The sequence below is a fragment of the Harpia harpyja genome, chromosome 2, assembly GCF_026419915.1.
Source record: "Harpia harpyja isolate bHarHar1 chromosome 2, bHarHar1 primary haplotype, whole genome shotgun sequence".
NCBI classification, from domain to species: domain Eukaryota; kingdom Metazoa; phylum Chordata; class Aves; order Accipitriformes; family Accipitridae; genus Harpia; species Harpia harpyja.
Window position 1 is genome coordinate 81317180 of NC_068941.1, and position 19752 is coordinate 81336931.

Genomic DNA, 19752 nt, shown 5'->3' on the forward strand with positions numbered 1-19752 from the left:
CTTGAGGAAAGCAATACTCTTCCCCCAGCTCACTACTTTTGAAGGCAGAGCAGAGAAACAGAATGTATCCAGTGACAAATACATTCAGTCACAAGAGAATAAGGTTTGTTTCAAAGCAATGGTTTCCTAGCTTTTCTTGGGTTTATAAACTCGTAAAATGTTCAAAGGAAGGATGCAGGCCTCTATATGGAAAGGTAACCCTACTGGCAGATGACAATTTTTCAGAAACCCCCTAGATATAGGTCACAAAATCCCAGCCATTTGTGAACCATAGGTTGACAGCCATTTTCCTACAGAACTGAGATTTTACTGCCTCAGAATTAATGCACCAGCCCTTCATTCAAATTAAACGGTTACTGAGCCAAAAAGGAGCAGCGCTGGCAAGAATCAAACTCTACATCACAAATGCAACCACAAAACCCAAATTCTATCAGCCCATTCAAGATAAAACTTGGCAATTCACACCCACCTATAGATTAATGCCAGATTTCAAGCATGAATACCAACACACATAGCATGAACGAAATACCTTTAGTTCATCAACCGTATGGCTACCAGACTGAGAGTATCTTTCAAGATCTCTCCTTTACGGCTGTCAGAAGCCTCGCACACTTCACAAATCAAATGCTCTATTAACCACCAGTTTTGCACTAGACAGACAAGCCTGGATACCCGCTGACGGCTGTTGCAACTCCTGAGAATCAATACGTTTGTAAGAAGCTCAGCGATATGCTTCTACTGCCCGATGCAGGCTGCTGCTGCAGACCGCATCTCCTGATCCCTGCTACCACCACCAAAGGTTCAGCCATCCCATCCACCAGCCGTGTCCTGTGTAACTCACGCACTGCTCGCATCCACGCCACCACCATCTGAGATTTCACACTGGCTAATTTTAGGGGGCTAATAAAGGGGGAGGCTAGCAGTTTACCTCTTTTAAGAGAGGGAAGCCTTTCTTCAGGATAATTCAGAGCTTGACCCTAATCTTCTCTTTATTTTTATCTTGCAGAAGGCAAAACACTCTCTACCAGCCATCTCCCTTTGCAAATAACCCCTGTTCTACATAGCCATCTTTTGGGAAAGCTCCCCTCTGTGAAGAGGGCCAGAATTCAACACCTCAGCTCCTGAAGTTATCCCAGAACGGCTGATGGAAATACCAGGGAAGCAAAACGAGTGTCTGTCCCTTCAGGCCTGTGTAGAAGAGGCGGAGAAAACCTTCATCTAACGTTTCTCAGAGAGGACTTAGAACCTAATGACAGGTACAGCACGAGATGGTTGGGAAAACTCTATTTGTACCCCAAGCAAGCTGTAGCGGCACAAAGAGGTTCCGATTCACCAAGGGGACAGTTGAGTTTTGCAATAAAAATACCTTTTAACAGTCACTAACTAAAGATGATTTACAAGACGATTGCTAGAAATCAGTTCATGCTGACGTGAAACACAGCCACCTCTAAAATTAAACATAACACTTCTGTGGTTTAACACAACTTTCCATAACGGAAGGTCTAATACTTCACATACAAGTGCCCAAATCACAGCATTCAATAAAAATCAGCACAGGTTCTTGGGGGCTTTTTTTCCTTAATTCTTAAGTTACAGGCATAAATCTTTCCCTTGTGATCGTGCCAGAGCTTGTCTTGTCCTTTTGTAATATAATCTCCATAGCAAAGTAAATTGCATGTAATTAACTCTTCTGATATTCAGGCCAAGGTTCAAAGTAATCAACATTTAGATTAGTGGCAAAACCTGTTAATTTGCAATTTGTAGCGACTGCCCATTTGCTATTTTATTCTGTTTTACATTTTGAGTAATTTTTTATTTCTCATAAAGGCAAAGTACTATTTTTAAGAGTGCAAATTTAGGGGAAAAAAAGCAAGGGTTCAGATTTATAGCAAGTGACAAGTTTCTGCAATGAAATGGCACCCGAACTCTATAATCACTTCCACTTTTCATTAGCAATTACCGATGCACGGAAGATACCCTTCTTCTGCTGAAGTTACTATCACTGCAAGCACCATCAAACTTTACATTTTGCACATCAGTCAGGCTTTCCTTCCCATTTCCTGCAATTATTGAACGTCAACATTATTTTGCGAGTACTTGCCTGTAGAGGCTTTCACAACGCACTGCCTGAGCACTGAGCAACCGGGTGGTATTTCAGAAATCAAATCCAGCTCTTTTTACTGGAAACGGCACATCTGCGTACACAAGTGAAAGGGAAAAAAAATGGCCTAAAAACCAAAGCACGAGGAGCTTTGCTCTTCATTTGGGCTGGGCCAGAATTTACTTCAGGGATTAATGAGGTTTAGAATACAGTTGCTTGCAGAAGCGACAAATTTATGGTCAGATTCCCAAGGCAATCTTTCCCTTCCCACAGGTATCAGTTATTATTCACTACTCGCACATGTACAACTTGAAGGGAACATGTAAGGACATGTGACTGCATTTTTCCAAGTTCTCTGTAGCTTTGTTATTGGAAAAACAGTGAGTCAAACTGGGACAAAATTTTGGCATCTCTGTAAATTCTTTGCGTTCAGTATTATATTTTTACCTGTGAACAGATACAAATCATGGCAATGTGTCATTAGTTTAAGAATTGGGTCTACTCTTCTCAACGTATTTTGATCATACATCTTCTACTACTACAACTTTTTTTTGGCAATAGTTACTCAGACCCACAATGGTACAGGAATCAGCATATCAAGACTTCATATCCCCAAAGTATTTTTAATTTTCTTTTGAACTATATGCTAAATTTCCTGTTCACAGTAACAAAAAAGAGCGTTTAACGGATTCTTTCAAACATTGACCTATTTTTAGAAAGACTATGTAAGAATGCTTATAAAAGCAATCTTAAGCATTAATTCTTAACTGAATGAAGATGCTTTGCATACTGCAATATTTGACATATAAAGCCAGATTACACCAGCAACTACCACTGAATACTGGATAATTGTTTATTTGCTAAATATAAGGATGAGATTTACTTTTTTTTTTTACTGCTTCCTAAACTACTTCCACCTGTTTTGTGCAAAAGGGATATACAATGTGCATACAGATGCAAGGACCGTTTGTGGAATAATGGAGCTTCCTTCTCATGATTATGTTGAGTAAATAAGAATTTGTTTTTGATGGAGGCTGCTAGGCAGTCTAAGAAAAGAGGAGGAAATGTGTGCAACTCCATACATTTAAAATAAGACTTAAGACACTAGAGTATTAAAAGGAATTAAATTGAGTCAGCTATGTGCATTTTGTGAGTTTATATATATTCTTAATTTTGTCTTTTGATTGAAGCTCTCAAAAGATTAAGGGGGGGGGGGGCAGGAAGATGATTTGACAGAAGCATCGTGTGCAAAAGCTCTTCTCAGATGTTTTTCTTACTGCAAGATTTTCCTCAGCTGTAACACTGTGTTTCAGTTAACTGCATAGTTCACTGCACCACCAGTTCAAGCATTCAAAGGTGAAAGGATAAGCACTAACATAGGGAAACATTTCTCACACCATTCAGTACATCTAAATGTTGAGTTCAAGTCTGCAACTTTTTAAGCATTTTTTGCAACCAGGTACCTGATTCCAGTCTCAGCCACACACCTCAGCAGAAATGCGAGCCAATTCTTCATTCCCTCTGGCTTTAAAAAAAAAAAAAAAAAAAAAATTCGATGCAAGCTGGTATGTACCCTCAGCTTGCGTATTTCTAGAACCACGTGGGTGAACTTTGCAAATGGTATTGTTAGTTCCACATATGGATGGTTGAAATTTCACGTATTAAAAAAAAAAAAAAAAAAAAAGATAGGTACTGACATATTCTCAGTTGGCATCCAATCATACTGATACACAATACAAGAAAGGATAACCTGGAATTTAAAAATTCAAATGATGCTGTGTTTCGAAGAAGCAGGTGAGGATGAAGTGAAATACTTATGTGGACATTTGCTCCATCCACTCACCCACTTAAGGAAAGAATTTTTTTTTCCATTTAAAATTTTCTACTTCCTTTCAGACAGCTCTGAAATCAAATAGTAAATACCAGTGCCAGCAAAACCATTACACTATAATTCCAAGGAAAAAGAGGTTCAGAAACTCTAGGTCCAAAAATAAATGGCTGTACTTATCCAATCTGCAGCCCAAGAATTTAAGAAGTTACCACAGTAAGAACATAAAATGCAACTGTTCTCCTTGTCAAGACTGGCACTCGATCAGCTGTTGACCTGGCCATTAAGCATGCTTTTTGTTTTAGGCTTAGGATTAAGTCTACACTTTTAAAAGATGATCTATAAAAGGATCTTTGCTGGCTCAATGTTATCCTGGGGGTGGGGTGGTGGTGTCATCTTCCTTCCCTGTAAGTACCTCCTGGCTAAAGGATGTCCTAAAGGACTAGAACATCAGTATTTGTTTAGGCAAAAACTCACGCCTCATGGAGCAGAAGCAAGTTTCAAATACTATTCACTGTGTGTTAGCAACTGCAGTGAACAACATTCACGCTTCTGTGCTTATCAGCTTCACTAGGACTTCTCCTCTCCTAGATCCAATTCAGACAAGCTTTCCCTGCCCAGTGTTTGAAGGTTCAAAATAAGTTTGGAAATTTTGAGTGAAAAAGTTGCTAATATTTATGCATCTATGGTGCTCACACTGGAATGGGCTCCAACAGTTACTACTCCACCAGTCACACACCTTTTCAGACTTTTCTGGCTACCAAAGTGCTATTTTCATTAAAAAAAAAAAATTCTTCCTCAGAAAACTCACTTTATTAACTCATTCAGTCTTATAAAACCATGTCTTATATATGCTTGCTTAACAGCACTTCTTAAGCATTAAGAATACAAGCTTTGGTCTTAGACATATTCAAGACAATGGTGGTGTTCTGTCACATTGTGCTTAAACAGTTATAAAAACAACTAAAGGGCAAATGTTTCCAGAGACAAAAAAATTAACCCTCCCTCTTTCCCTTGTTTTACTCAAGCATCTCTTGTTTTATAATCCCAGCTGTAGAACATCAAATTGAAACAAAATCCACTAAGTATACTTATTTTAAAGCTAGCGGTAAATACAATGAAAACAAAGCATGGCAGAAAATTATTTCCTTCTGATTGTTTGTTTGGTAGGCAAGTCACCTCCACAGCAGGATCAGTGGGATCCATAAAAGAAAGGGCCCACAAAGAGTGACCTACCACCTTTTCAGTCTTAAGACACTCACTGGATAAAGTGGCATCCTCTCTCAGGTCACCTGCTATCTTTAACAGATACATTGCACCTTTTTAGAAGCATTTCAGAAGCATGTTTCCATGACTTCTGAATGCTGTCGGCTGTTGAGTTCCACTTTGCTTAAAACTAAGGACACTGCTACAAGCTCAGACTTCCTGACATGACTTCAGAGTCAGTGATTGCTACACCACAGTCATCCAGGAGGAAGTGGTCTGGTCTGGCTAAGAGCTTTCTCTAGAAACCTTGGAGTATGCACGTTCTGATAAGCAAACTCTTTAGTCTTTCCACAGACAAACCCCAACTGCATTTTTTTTTTTCTTATTAACAAAATCTCAGCGGCTAGAGGGCTGGTTTTTTTTTTTTTTCATCTAAGCACAACTTATGTAAGAGTAAGTCAATAAGCAACATACAAACAACAGATCAGACTGTATTCAAAAGACAATCTATCGTGCACCCACACGGAGACAGAAAAACTGACAGAGCCAATTGAGTTACAGTTAACATTTCCTTTATTTCAGTATAAGAATTCCTGAACTGAATGAAGAATGATATTTTGGCCCACACTGCTAGACTAGATAAATTCTTTAAGTATGCGGTGCCACAAGTGTACACAGTACTATAATAGCAAAAAAGACGGCCTGGGACAAGTTTCATTTTTATTATTAGCAGGAGTTAGACGTTTCAGATAAGGTTATTACGCATTTCTGAATTTGCCTGGAAAGTTAATTAAAAGTCTGAGAACATTTTAAAACATTATAAAATTGCCTACAGATACTCATGATAGTTTGGTAGGGGATCTGGAATAAAAACCTACATCATGTAAACATTCAGTAAACAGATTCTCTGCACTCTGAAGCCTAAGTAATACACAAGATGAGAATCATTACATAAGAAACTTAATTTTCTACACAGAACGTGCTGCCAAAGAACAAGAGTCAAGCCTAGAACTTTCTTCCATGTGAAAGTAGAAGCATTGTAACAAAACTGTATGATCTGGTGGGCAATGCAGGTCATTTCAATTGTTAGAGGCTTTAGCAGAGATTTAACAAGAAACAAGTCCAGTTACTTGCAGTGATCCACAAAAATGTACCCCTGACTGCTTACTGGTGCTTTAAAACAGGAAAAAAAAAAAAAAAAAAGAAAAAAAATCTATAGGCATACAGAAACAAACACAGGAAACAACTGTCTGCTAAGTCAGAGGATTTAAAGTGGCACTATGTATTATATTATCTGTGAGTATTGTTTTGAAGAGAAAATTATCTTCGAAGGAAGCTAGAATAAAACACTAGAAGCACACTGATTTTGTTTAACAACCTGCAAGGTTAGCTTCAACTGTTTTTTCTTTAGGGCAGTAGTTTGTTTAAAATAACGTTAATTCCTTTCTTCCTTTCTGTTCCTAGGATCTCAAAGACAGTTATTTTTACCTTCAGTAAGCGTGTCTAGAATATTTTGGTTGTATACTGTAGGACAACTAGACTCCAGGGTCGATAAGTGGAGCTGATGTACTTTTTTAGTTGCAAGTTGTATGTGTCTCATGACTGCCTTCTCAATCAAATACCTTACCTTTTAAGAATTGTATGTGTTTTCTCCACTGTGTATACATGCTAATACCCATTAAAAAATGCAGATAAAACAAATCTGCCTCAAATTGGTAATGAGAAAAAAATATACTGTTTAATATGCAGAAAGAGAGCAAAACTTAAGGCTTGCATTATTATAACTTGCATTATTAGGCCTTGGAAACACAAGAAGTTGTAGCTATAACCAGCAACTGAGCTTGTTTTGACACTGGATGTTACAGAAAGAATTCCCTCTAAGGAAGATACAAGGAACTTACGATAAAAGCAACACCTTCAAAATCTTTCACAGGCTTCTTTAAACTGCCATCTGCTGGTCAGCTCATACTTCATGAGGATATGATGAATGACAGGCTAGCTAAGAATTTAGAGTATTACATGTTCTTTATTTTGTCCTCTCTTAGAAAAAAAATTACAGTTTCTTTCACAAAGTTCAGAAGTAGTATCTAGGCTCTGCAGGATACTATGACACTTATCTGCTGTCAACAAATCCATCCAATTTAATGAAGCCAGCCAAAACCCACAAAAATTGATAGAAAAGCTAAAGCAGATATGTTTCATGCAAACACGCAAAGTGTGCCAATAATCCAGCAGTAATGGTAATGTAAAGCCTTTTTTATTTATTAAAGAAATACTGGTTACACTCTACTGGCACCTACTACATTATTGGGGGGTGGAGGGCCAAGGTAAAAAAAGAAACAAGAATAGACCACTTGTATCTCTTCTCACAAACATTATGAGCTTTTGGATGGTTACACCAAGTCTTACATAGGCAGTAAAAAAACTGCTCCGAGCTTTTCCAGACTCCAAAGTGTTGAGTATCTTTCTCACATCTGGCCCTACCAGTTGCTCATTAAGAATTTGATTTTAAACAAAATCATATTTCACATGAAGTACTGGAGAATATGACTACTGATGTCAAGTGCCTAGAAGTAAAATTAAGTATTTTGTTTCAAGATTAAATGCAGGTATAGAATTTATTTATTCACGTATAAACAACTTGCTGCTTCTGTCTATCCATCTTAAAACAACTTCAAAGCCCAATTTTTTGAAGGGAGTGAAAGCCTACCTTTTAGTCTCTGATATGCCAGGTCTACAAACACTTGTTTGTTCTTAAGGCAGAAGTCCATACCCCCACCCCTGTCTCTGTCCCCTGTAAATTACATACCCAAAGTAACTTATCAATTGAAAATTTGGCCTCGACTAATTTTATCTTTCAAGTAAACCCCATTAAAAAAATACCCCCAATAACAACAAAAAGCATCCAAAATCTTTTTTAAAAATGTCAAGTAAGATGCATCTTTCAAACAAGAAACTGAGCACACCCCTCCTACTGAACACATCTTTCCTAGAACTTAGTTGCAATGGACTGACATTTAAGAGGTGTGCAGCTAGCAACAGTCCTTAAGAAATAACAGTCATATCCAGGTTCCATTCTGGAACCAGCTGTCCACAAATCGGGGTGGAGGGGGCAGGGCATGGAAAGAAAGGAGAGAAAAAAAAAAGGCCAGAATCCACTTAGTATTGCTTGTGGAGGTGTATGTGCTTGTGAAATATAGAGAACTTTTTCTATCTTTGTTAAGACAGCATCTAAGCCAACATTTAGAAGTATTATAGTGAACACAGAAATATAAAAGTTAATCAAGTAAATGTATTTAATGTTGAGAAGAATTACATCCTATTCAATTAGCTGTGCAAGGCTTTCATCATTGCATGACCGTGTTTATTTTTTTAACTCTTTCCCTTAACACTCTGGAGAAGGTTTCTCTTTGGACGAACGTTCCCTGGGCACACACATATTTAGCCATTTAGACAAGTGCTAAATAATAATACAAAAGGGAAAAAAGTTTTTAAAGCCACCCACACAATCCAAAATTTATATCTTTCCTTGTTTTGTAGAATAGATCAATAGTAAGTTCAGAAACACAGGCCTGACATTTTTGTTTTATTTAAAGGCAAAATATATCTAATATCATAGGAAACAAACTGAGTCCAATCCTTAGTTGGTACAAGTTCAGGTCAGTGTAGCTTTAAACCATCTAAGGATCTAGCCCACTAATCTACTCCACCCCTGCACCCAGCCCTGCAAAATCTCTGTTATTTGACAGGGTGTATTTTCTGTTATGTTGATTGGGATTGATTTGATATTTTAACACCTTTTAAACCCTTGAAAACAATTAATTCACTTTCTAGTTTGTGTATCTGTGTTCTGTGAGCAGTGTATGATGTTAATTTTTCTCACATCTGCTGTTTAGCAGTAGCTGAGTAAAATAAAGTTTTAATTAAATTAAGTTTGGAAACTTCCACCTCAGCCTATATAACATACGCTTTTTTACATGTGAACCATTAAGTCACAACCCAAAATCCTACAAAAATGAGCCTTTTGTCAAGAAGATTTATGGAGATTTCATTTTATAAACACAGTATCTAGAAATAGAAGAATCTTTCTCCTGAGATTACAATATTTAGAGATGCATATTTAGAGCCCAAAAGACAGTATGTTCCTTAAACTAGTCTGGCTGAATAGATGGTCCCAAACACAAACAACCATTACACAGCAAGTCCCAGCAGTGAAGCCAAAACAACAGAAGCTGGTAAGCCAATAGATGGGAGACTCTCAATTGAGAGAACAAAATGAGAACAAGTATTACATTACTTGACTGCTGCTATGGACATTATTTCCTGTGGGACTTCCTTTGCTTGTTTTATTGGGGTACAGGAGGCAGAATTTGTTGGGGGTTTTTGTTAAAATATTTTTCCAGTTACAGTAAGATATACAGTCATTAACATGCAATCTTTTTTCCCCCAACCAAAGGTAAACCATTTACTGAACATTGTCTAGATATGTATTTTAACTGCATTCATTATAGTGTCTAAGCACCTCATGCGTTTGTTAGGGGAGATGAAAGAGTCTCTAGGATAGCTGGAAGCCCTACTCCCTTCTTAGCAGGCAAGTATTTTCTCTACAGCTTTTGTAATACAAACTGCTTGAAGCTGTTTGTCTATGGATATTTTACTAAATCCTATCAACTACATTTCCGAATCCACCTGCAAAACAGCATGCATACTTCACCCTCATGCTGCCACTCTTTGGCTGATTGGTTTTAATAGTATAGATGACTTGGGGAATGGTTTAATGGATTGTATGAATACAATTGTGGTACATACATTTCATTTATTGTATGTCAGTTGAGAAGAATTACAGTTCCAAATATGCAGAGCTAAGACTATGATTAGTAAGTATCAAAAAGATACACCCTTCACTGCCTGTTTAATTCTACTGGGGATGAAGCTATTTGCATCACAGAGAAATAGCACTTAAACAGCCTGAAAACTAATTGAGCTTAAAGGGGCTCTGCTCAGAAAACTGTCCAGTTCTAGATCAAACAGAGGATTAGGAAACTTGCTTCAATATAAAAGCTATGGCAACATGACAATATTGAGTTACATAATGTAACTAATGTAGTACACTTACATAAAGTCTGTAGAAGAAAATACAGAACACACTGGCATTTTACTTTGTCTCTAATAGAAGGTTACAATTCTAAAACTTTGTTGGTAAATACATTAAAAACCACAATAATATCTCGACGTCCCCAAATCAGACGTTCGTATTACAATAAATGAATTTGCAATGCACACATTAACAGGTTTCACAGAGGCCAAAACTGTAACTTGTCTAGAGCACCAACGTTAGAGAATTCGCCTTTGATTTTTGTTTTTAAACAAGATTCACACCTGAAAATTTCTGTAATTAAATGGCTGTGTGCAAACACCACTTTTTTTTTACCTCATTCTCAGTTAAGGAAGCTGAAGGAGATGAACTCTTGCTAAAAGCAAGAGTTGAAGATTCTGCTGCTGAAGCCCGATTTCGCTTCTTCAGAGGTTTACATGCATCAGACAGACTTTTCGTTGCTGTAAAATAATTTTGGTTTACAAAGTGAAGTTTGGAACTTTAAAACGTTATCTCCCTGAAGCCATTTAAAATATTCCTTCAAATAAAGGAAGGAATGATTTAGGTAGGTCTTCTGGGCACCTACGTAGGGCTGAGAGAACACGAAGTAAGTTTCTGAAACCATGTGTTCTGGATAAAAATAAAGAGGTTTCTATTAAATCCAATATGTACTACAAACAGCTAAGAAATGTTTTCCCAATGGTTTTTGGCTCATTTCTATTAAAATCAAAGTATCTTGTCACTTATGACCTCTTTAAAGCAGAGGTAACAGTTATCTCCTCAGATAAACATTAGAAGGCCTAAGTGATCTCATCACAATCTGAGTACCACTAACACTTTGTTAAGAGAAAGGTTATATACAGGAGCCAGGTACCAGACATTATCTATGTTATGTCACCACTTCTGCATTGCGCAGAACTTGCTGAAGCTTACTTGTCTTTGGCATATCATTATAATACCTAAAGAGACATGCTGTAACAGAAGTTACCTTAAACTTGAGCATCATTAACAAGTCTGACTTTTGGATTTTGGTCCATGGTTATTTAGAATTCCCTCCCGCGGTCCACACTGCCTCCCATCAAGCATCATTTAAAAGGACTAAAATCACACAGTAACTGATTACATTGATGGTCACTGCACTTGTTTTATTGGGCTAATGCACAATGACAAATTGGAGCAGTAGGATTTGTATCACTGCTCGCCAAGATCACAGGGCAATAGCTTTAATTTGGTGCCATCAAATGGTGAACTTGTGAACTGCTGCTCTAAATCAGCAATACACAATTTCAGTCAAGTATAATGTTGCAAAATGGTGGTAGTGAAGGAAGAGGGCATGCTCCCCCCCCCATCTGTGGCATAGTGGCTGTAACTGGTTATTGCGTCAGCAAAATTTAGCTGGCTGCCTCAGACAACCTGTTTATTTTAAAATTATTTAATTGAAAAAGTTACATTAAAACTTATTCTGACCACATTACCTGACTGGTTCTTTTGTGAAGAGGAGGTTTCTGTGACCTTAGAAGAGTTTGTTTTTGCTGTTTTGTCATTGCTTGTCTCCCTCTGTCACAAAAAAAAATATGAAAAAATAAAAAAACTCCTAATTTATGAGTGGTTGGATAAAACTGGCAATTACTTCTGGATTTATGTTATTAAAAAGAAAGTGTCTTTACAAATATCTGAATGGTAATGTAGTTAAGCTAGCCCCATTTAAGTGATTTTTAAAACTCATTTACAGCACAGGGTACGAACCCATAAACAAATGAGAAAAATTAAAGAACACAGTATTCCAGCATCCCACTTATCCATCCCAAACTCAGCATATCAAAAAGGGGAGCTCTAAATGAACAGAAAACATGTAAATTATCCTTACTATTCTTTGTCTAAACTGGTCAAATTAAAACCTTTAATTATTAAAGGTAAACTGCAGAATTAGTATATAAATTTGAGAATAAACCCTGTGCAGAATTTTAAGTCTCAGAAAGGCTTGCTTTCAACTCCACAACTTATAGCAGTGCCATTTTTTAAATTACTATGGTTAAGATTGTTTCAGCATTTCCAAAATAAAAACACTATTTTCAAGGGAGCACAAACACCACATAAATCTGCTCTGGATTGAGAATTTCTCATTAAAAGTTTAGGCCGAAAACTGGGGAAGTTTTCGTCAAAGCTTTCTCAAAATTAGACACTGTTCCTTACACATGCCACTACTTTTTTTTCTTTTTGTATGTTACAAATTCATTCAAGTAATAAGTCACTAAAATTGCAGCCAAGAATGCTTAACCCTGACAAATGCTCACCTGATCAATAAGAACAATTCTACTGAACAGAAGATTTTACATACTTTTTCATATTCTTCATTTGGTTTTACAAAAGATGTGCAGGTGAACACCTCAAAGGCCAGAGAACTGGTTTCCTTTGTAAAAATAAATATGAATGGCTACTGCACTACAGATGTGCTACACTGTGCTTTTACTGACTTCTAAGTAAACTAAGATGCCCTACCACTAATGCCACTGGAGGCTCCCAATACCAGTTTTGTAAGATTACTGTTACACTTCTGTGTAAAAATGAAAGAAAATATACAGTATAGTTCACTCTTAAATTTAAAGCATGCTTTACAGAACGCCCATTTTGTTAATGTGCATGTTATATATATCATGAAAGCACTGATGAATGAATTAGTTTGAAAAACTTCCATATGGGTACTTGTGACTAAAGTTACTTTGTGCAAAAACATTCAGATTTCGTAAATAAGAATTAAGGACAAAAAGGAGAGGAAAATGCACAACACTCATGCAAGAAATAAAATGTCATGAAAGAAAGTCATTAAAGCTCCTCCTATCCAAAATGATCGTAACAAAAGCCTGCAGGTAAACTGGGAATAGCAGAAGGAAGGTATATGGTTAGTGTTTGGTTTTTTTAATCATTACATAGACATTTTCACTGTCGTTCATTAAATGCTTTGCTAAGCAGCAGCACATACAGCTAGAAGTACCCTGGGCTGGTGAAGGCAGGAAAAAGACTAAGAGGTAATTCATAAAAGAAACCACAAAGCAACCATTCTACAATATCTGACCCTTCTGTGAAGAGAAGGACAAACATTGCTATATGCGTTTAGAGTTTCAATTACCTAATATTTACACACACCAGATTCCTTGTAACTAGTTCTGATAAACGGATCAGAGGACACCACTTTTTAAATGCACATTAATTACTAAGTCAGCGTTATTAGTGGTATGTACCTTATGGGAATCATTCATCTCATTTATTTATTTTCCTGTTAGTATTCACATCTGCATCAGTGTCAAAGATACCAGAACCTCCTCTGCATGAACTATACTGCAACCACCTTTCATTCTACTTGTGATAATGTAGGCTAGTTGTAGTGTATAAATGCTGGTGAGACAGTAAAGAAGCAACTTTAGGGACAGTCAAAACAAGGACTTCATAGCAGGAATTAATTACATTAAGTAAACTTAATTATTCCATGGATCTAGTGTATTATAGTGAATTCAAATCTATTACACAACTTTTTAAAGGGTCTAAAAACTTCTCCTATAATATAAGACGAATATTCAACAACTAACCCGTTAGAGCAAGAAGTGCAAAAACCAGTTTTGGCCCTTCTTTCCACAAAGGTAACAATATTTCTCTAAGAACTATCTTTGCCCTTTGCTAATAAGCTTGTTAAGCCTGGCTATCTGAAATTCTATTTATTTTTTATATTGAACCCTAAACAAGTTGTCTGAATATCCACAGTATCAAGACATACTAGAATAACCAGCCTACCAAACTGACATCTACAAATGTGACCTCCATAATTCATTTAAAAAATAAATCCACTACCTTTCCTTATATTAGGTTGTCCCATTTAACTGCCGTACCACTAAATTCCTGAGATGAGGTCTGTGATACTCACACTACAGTATGATACTATAATAACATATCTGGAAACACTTGTGAGCTAAACTTTCCACACAAGTAAAACCCAAGAAGTTCACTGGTCTATGTGCATGACTAAGTAAACCTATGCTTAAGAATCTGCAAGATTTGGGCTGTAACCATATACGTAGTTTTAGTGACCTACGTAAGGAAAATCCTCATTCTCACAAGCAAGCTAAACTGAAAAGGAGTCTGTGATTTGTGCAATAAATATACTGTAATATTTACTGCAGTTTCTTAACTTAAGAAATGGGTCAGCATGCCACTCTAAAACGTCCTATACGCTTCCAGTTCTTGAAAAGTAGTTTTTTCTGTTTTGCTTTACTTGCTTTCCTCTCTCCCCACACTTTTGTCTAAGTTAAGTATTGACTAAAGGTATTTTTTTACATTATTGTATACATCTATGAACTCCAATTCAGGAGGAAAGAAAAAGAACTACAAAGTGTAACAACATGGAAAGGTCATGCCTCTGCACATTCCTTTGGGAAACAGATTTTCTCAGTGTACATTTTCACCACAATTTAAGTAGCAAGTGCAACTTGTCATACCTCCATCCTCAAAACCAAAGGAAAAAAAACCCCACAGCAATAAGGTCACATGTATCTCTGAATATTTACAACAGTTTGGTTTGATATACAGACATTACTTTTTTAATCCTGAAAATGGAAATGCTGACAAACTTAACTACAGCAATGTGATTGGTGCTGCTATAAATCAACCCAAACAAACCAACGACATAATTACCTTCCGATTATTCTGTTTATCCATCCTGAGTCTTTTCCTAGGTGCTTCCTGAACTTCAAAATCTTCTGTAGGTTCCTTTGTCCTCTTTTTTTGGTTTCTTTTATTTCCATGTAAGTTACCTTGGGATGGGGGATGGGGGAAACTTACATGAAAAATAATCTAAAACCCACTTTCAAATTATTTTGAACTGATCTAGTTATTTAAGTTACTTTTCTTTCAGTCATTATTTTTAAAACATGGTTAAACATTAACACAGTTTGACGACCTCTTAATGCTTAAGGTCTGGTTTCTGGTGCTGAAGATCAACTCTAGAACATATCCAAATCAACTGCTTCATACTCAAGTTATTTTAGAAAGATGAGACTACCTGCATAAGCACTAGTTTAAGATCTGAGTATTACTGCTCAACATTTGTTTCATATGGTCAGACTGCACATGATTGATCTATACAGCTTTAAACTCTCCTGACATTTTGTAACAGTGTCTTATCACTGAAATGAATTTTTCAGTCTCCTCCTTAAGTCTCCTTTAAGTTTTCCAAATGATACAGATGAAGATACTGGTGACATCTATTAAGGAGCCTCTGGAAAAGACAAGATATCACCAACCGTACAGATTAATTCTCTCTTTCTGGTATGGCAGTTCCAGACTCTCTCGAACAAGCTTACTTACATTTTACAGGAGACCATAAGATCCCCTTCCTTTGTGAACCAAAATCCCAAGAACAGAATCACATTGGTCATTTTAAACCAACAGACTTATTCATGTATTTAGATGATCATTTACTGTAAAGTTCAAGCAGCTGCTAAGTTACAAAAAGGTCAGTGACTAACCTACACACCCCTTTCACAGGTTCAGCTATTGTTTGCACTCGCTCTACCTCAAAAGATAGATGAAGGTTTAGGAAGTGGTCTGTTTCATCAGGATGAAATAACAACATTATTACACTCTCCAGTACTCTCTAGTTTATGAAGCTACAGAGTGTTATTAGTATGAAGATTGCAAGCTCCAGGGGCACAAACATGTTAACTGAAATTGCCCTACAGCTACAAGCATTCTATTCCAGTGGAAACAAATAGCTGTAAATATTAAAAAAATAGTAACTTGAAAACATGGATAATTTTCAAATTAATGTTCTTATCTAAACAATCTAGGACATATTCTATTATCAGACTCTGAATCCACAAAGCAGACTGAAATGGCTCCAGGAGAACCTGCTACTTAAAAAAAGCCAGCAAAAGAAATCCCACAATATTCTTCCAAGTTTAAGATAAGAGGATTTGGGTAGGGGAACGATTGAACTGACATGTTTTCATCTGTAGATAACTATAAATGTACACAATATATGTACTAGAAACACCTGGTACAGGTACAATTTCAATTACATTTCTTGCAATATGACACTGAGGAAGGTGAACAAAATTCAGCACTACAGTGTTTAGATATTTAATTTGGGATCCATTAAAATTCTAACGTCAAGGAAGACAACATCTGAGATAAAATAAAGAGATTATGATACGTGGGCGATTACATAAAAAAATACACTCAATAGCTACTTATAATGATGAACTATTTGCACACAACACAAATTTCAATTACTTCTGGATCTTGATCTCCTTTTAGGTGAGTCTTGAAACACTTTACGTTTGGCCTCTCCAATATTCTTCAATGATGAACCTTGAGAGATACAGAATGTGTTTTTTTTTTAAACTGATATCCAAATATTTGACACTTAAAATTTAAAGTTAAAAACTTTTCAATTTTCCACAAAATGATGTTATTTCACACACACACAGATAGTTAACAAAACTGACTGCCATTTTTATACAAGTTTTTCCAAGTCTCACAAACTTTCAAACACTCCCTCTCATTCTTGTCATTGCCCAAAGCAGCACCTGTTGGCTTCTAGTACTTTCATAATAAGTCTTTTTACAGTGCTGTAAAGCTATTTAAATTTGAAAAATGATAGCTCGTTAAATTTGATAAAGTTCATGCAAATGCCAAACTATCTTCCTCCTCCTTTCTCAAATAGGTGACTCCAAACCCCCTCAAATATTTGGCAAAATAATTGAGACTGTTTATCAAAACCAAACGCTAGACAACAGCAACAAAAACATAAAAGGAGAAAAAAAAAAAGTATTTGCAATCTTGTACAATGTTCTAAAAACTTTGAGTAGCACAATAAAATGCCAAACAGATGAAAGTTTCAGAATAAAGTTTGGGATACTTCCTGAGTTGATGATGATATGAGGTAATATACTTTAGGTATATATAAAGAAAAGGTGTAGCACTGATTAAACTTTTTAAACCATTTCCTAACTATTCTATAAAAAAAACCCTAAAATTTTACTAGTAGTAACACTTTGTCTTCCCTTCCCACCATCCACTCGTAACAGGCAGTGGATGCAATGGCAGCTGCTTATGGGCAGAAGAAGAATGAGAAATCAGCAATCTCTAAACAGTAGAAGGTTTACATATAACAACTTTTCAGAACAATGAGCAAGAAATGTAGACTTCATGGGTTGCGTTTATTGTAACCATTGGCATTCCTTTGCTATTGGCACAAACACCAAGAATTAAAACTGGAAAACAGTGAAAGCTGTTTTCCCTACAGGTCTCAAATATGTGCTTAGTTTAACACCACTATGTATATCAAATTTAGTTAGAGTACACTAGCACAGTTTTACGTTTACCAGAGTCTTCTTCAGATTTGGGAGAGGTCACTATGGCAAACTTTGTGTTATAGCGAGCTTTCTGTTTTTCACTAAGCATGTTCCACTGCGATTCAAGCAGTTCTTCAATCTCCTCACTTGAAGCATCTGGATGTTCAGCAACCACCTATACATGCAGAAATAGGGTTGTATTAAAAAAGGTGACCATTGAAAAGAATGGCGTACATACTTCTATTGCTTTGGAAAACTGGATACAAACAAGTTATCTAACATTTCTGCTGCAGACAGAACTAGATTAAAACCTTCTGTATCCAGTTTTTCTTTGAATAACCTCTTCTCTCTCTCTGTCTCTCTCTCTCTCAAAAAAAAAAATCTATTAGCATATTCAGAAGTATTAAGAATAATTTTGGAATTATCTATTTGCCTTTTAACATTCAAAAAAATGGAGTAAATGTAAATCTTGTCTTGTGGTCATTCAAAAGAGTTTGTATTATTTCTTCATGAAGTTTAAACCTATACCACAAAAGACAGACAAGCAATATTGGAATATATGCTCACCTACAAAGACATCCACCAATTCATAGGAGAACTCATTAAACACAGAACTCATTACACCTATCTTAGCAGAGAGATTTACACAAGCTAGCATCTGATGCAACATCTTCCTGTATTAATTAATCATTTTATACTATGTATATGAATTATTAGGAACTCAAAAAGCTGTGCATCTTTTCTTAATAAATATGAGCATGACACATAATAGCCATCAACATGGAATTTAAGAGAGTTTCTAGAAGTTTATTCAACACAAACAGAAAATCCAGTATTAAAAAAAAAAGAAAAAATCCTCCCAAACTCCTTCAGTATTCCCATACTTCTAGTTAAGGAAAACCATATTTAATTAATCATAGAAGTCAAAAAGCTCTAAGATTGTACAGTCTACAGAAATGGAACAGTAGCTTTAAAAACAACCCCTCTCATCTCATTACCCAGCATTCTCCAAAATCCTTTTACTGGAGTGATGTAACCAATACCCCAAAATTCTGGAGCAAAATAAAAACTAGGCCAACAAAGCCAAGCGTTCCAACAGTAACACCATTCAACAGAACAGAAATACAAATTTTCTGTGGTAAGTGGAAATGATTAAACCTAATTTCTTAGGACTTAGTGTCTTAAAATTGCATTTCTTGTTGTCAAACAGGGTTCAAGCGTGACTGAAGCTTCTCCAGGGGTTAGAATAGTTGTACTACCTTCCTTCCATTAGGATTATTCAGTGTCTACTAGGGAAATTCATGCTGTAATTTTTCCCCTAGTAGAGTACTAAGAGTTCTCTTGCTTCTGTCTGGCGTAACCCATCTGCATAAAGCTTGGAGAATACAGCTACCTTTGGAGGCCTCTACTCAAAGCTTGATTAAAATCGCACAATGTCAAAAAAGTTATTGAGAGTTATCTCACTTCTTTAGGAAAATAAATTAGCATCAATTTTGACCATTGCCACTAAGTGTATATAGTTCATTGTGCCAAACTAGGGCACAGAGTCAAACAAATAACTAGCTTTGCTCACACAAATGAGATAGTTTAACACCACCTCCAGTCCCACCAAAAACCAAATAAAAACAACTTTCAACTAACTAGGAGCGCTGTGAAATGACAAGGAAAAGATAGTCATGGTTCTTAACGGTTGAAGGATTCTTGCAAAGAAGGCCTCTAAGGAAAATGCCCAGCAGTCTTCTCCAAAGTCTTCATACCGTAATACTCAATCCCGGCATACATACTGGAAATGATGTATCGGGTATCTCGATGTACATGAAAATCATGCACTTCTCCCAGGTACTTAACTCTAAGTCTAACTATGCTACAGAACGCATGGAAGATCTTTTCTTGGATGTGGGAATAAATATCACTATAGGTGTGGAAAACATGGTAATTAGACCAGGCATGTCCTAGCTCATCCAAGCAAAGTGTATTACCTTCACTCTTATTTGTTTTGATGTTCAACAACTTATGCATGCAGAAATCTTCAACTGTAAACCCTACTAGTGAAATTATTTCTTAATTTACCTCAAAACAGACTCAAGGCCCAAATCAATGCATTAGTATTAGCAGTATAGCTGTCTGCCTCTCATTGAATGATACCGTTACCTCAAGTCAGACACTCCCTTCTAAT

The 19752-nt window shown here is 36.4% G+C and overlaps 1 protein-coding gene across 5 annotated transcripts in view; it reads right to left on the reverse strand.

Annotated features, from left to right (window-relative positions):
• The window catches only part of NSD2 (nuclear receptor binding SET domain protein 2), a 104966-nt gene that overhangs the window by 19240 nt on the left and 65974 nt on the right, over nucleotides 1-19752 (reverse strand). For 3 of the 5 annotated variants that reach the window (XM_052780681.1, XM_052780680.1, XM_052780682.1), the window contains 5 exons: nucleotides 17607-17751; nucleotides 16513-16590; nucleotides 14914-15032; nucleotides 11706-11787; nucleotides 10567-10691 (listed from right to left, as the gene is read on the reverse strand). In XM_052780681.1, the coding sequence (XP_052636641.1) occupies nucleotides 10567-10691; nucleotides 11706-11787; nucleotides 14914-15032; nucleotides 16513-16590; nucleotides 17607-17751 (549 nt within the window). Of the gene's footprint in view, nucleotides 1-10566; nucleotides 10692-11705; nucleotides 11788-14913; nucleotides 15033-16343; nucleotides 16591-17606; nucleotides 17752-19752 lie in introns of those variants that run through there. The other 2 variants (XM_052780683.1, XM_052780684.1) reach the window with 2 other exon arrangements.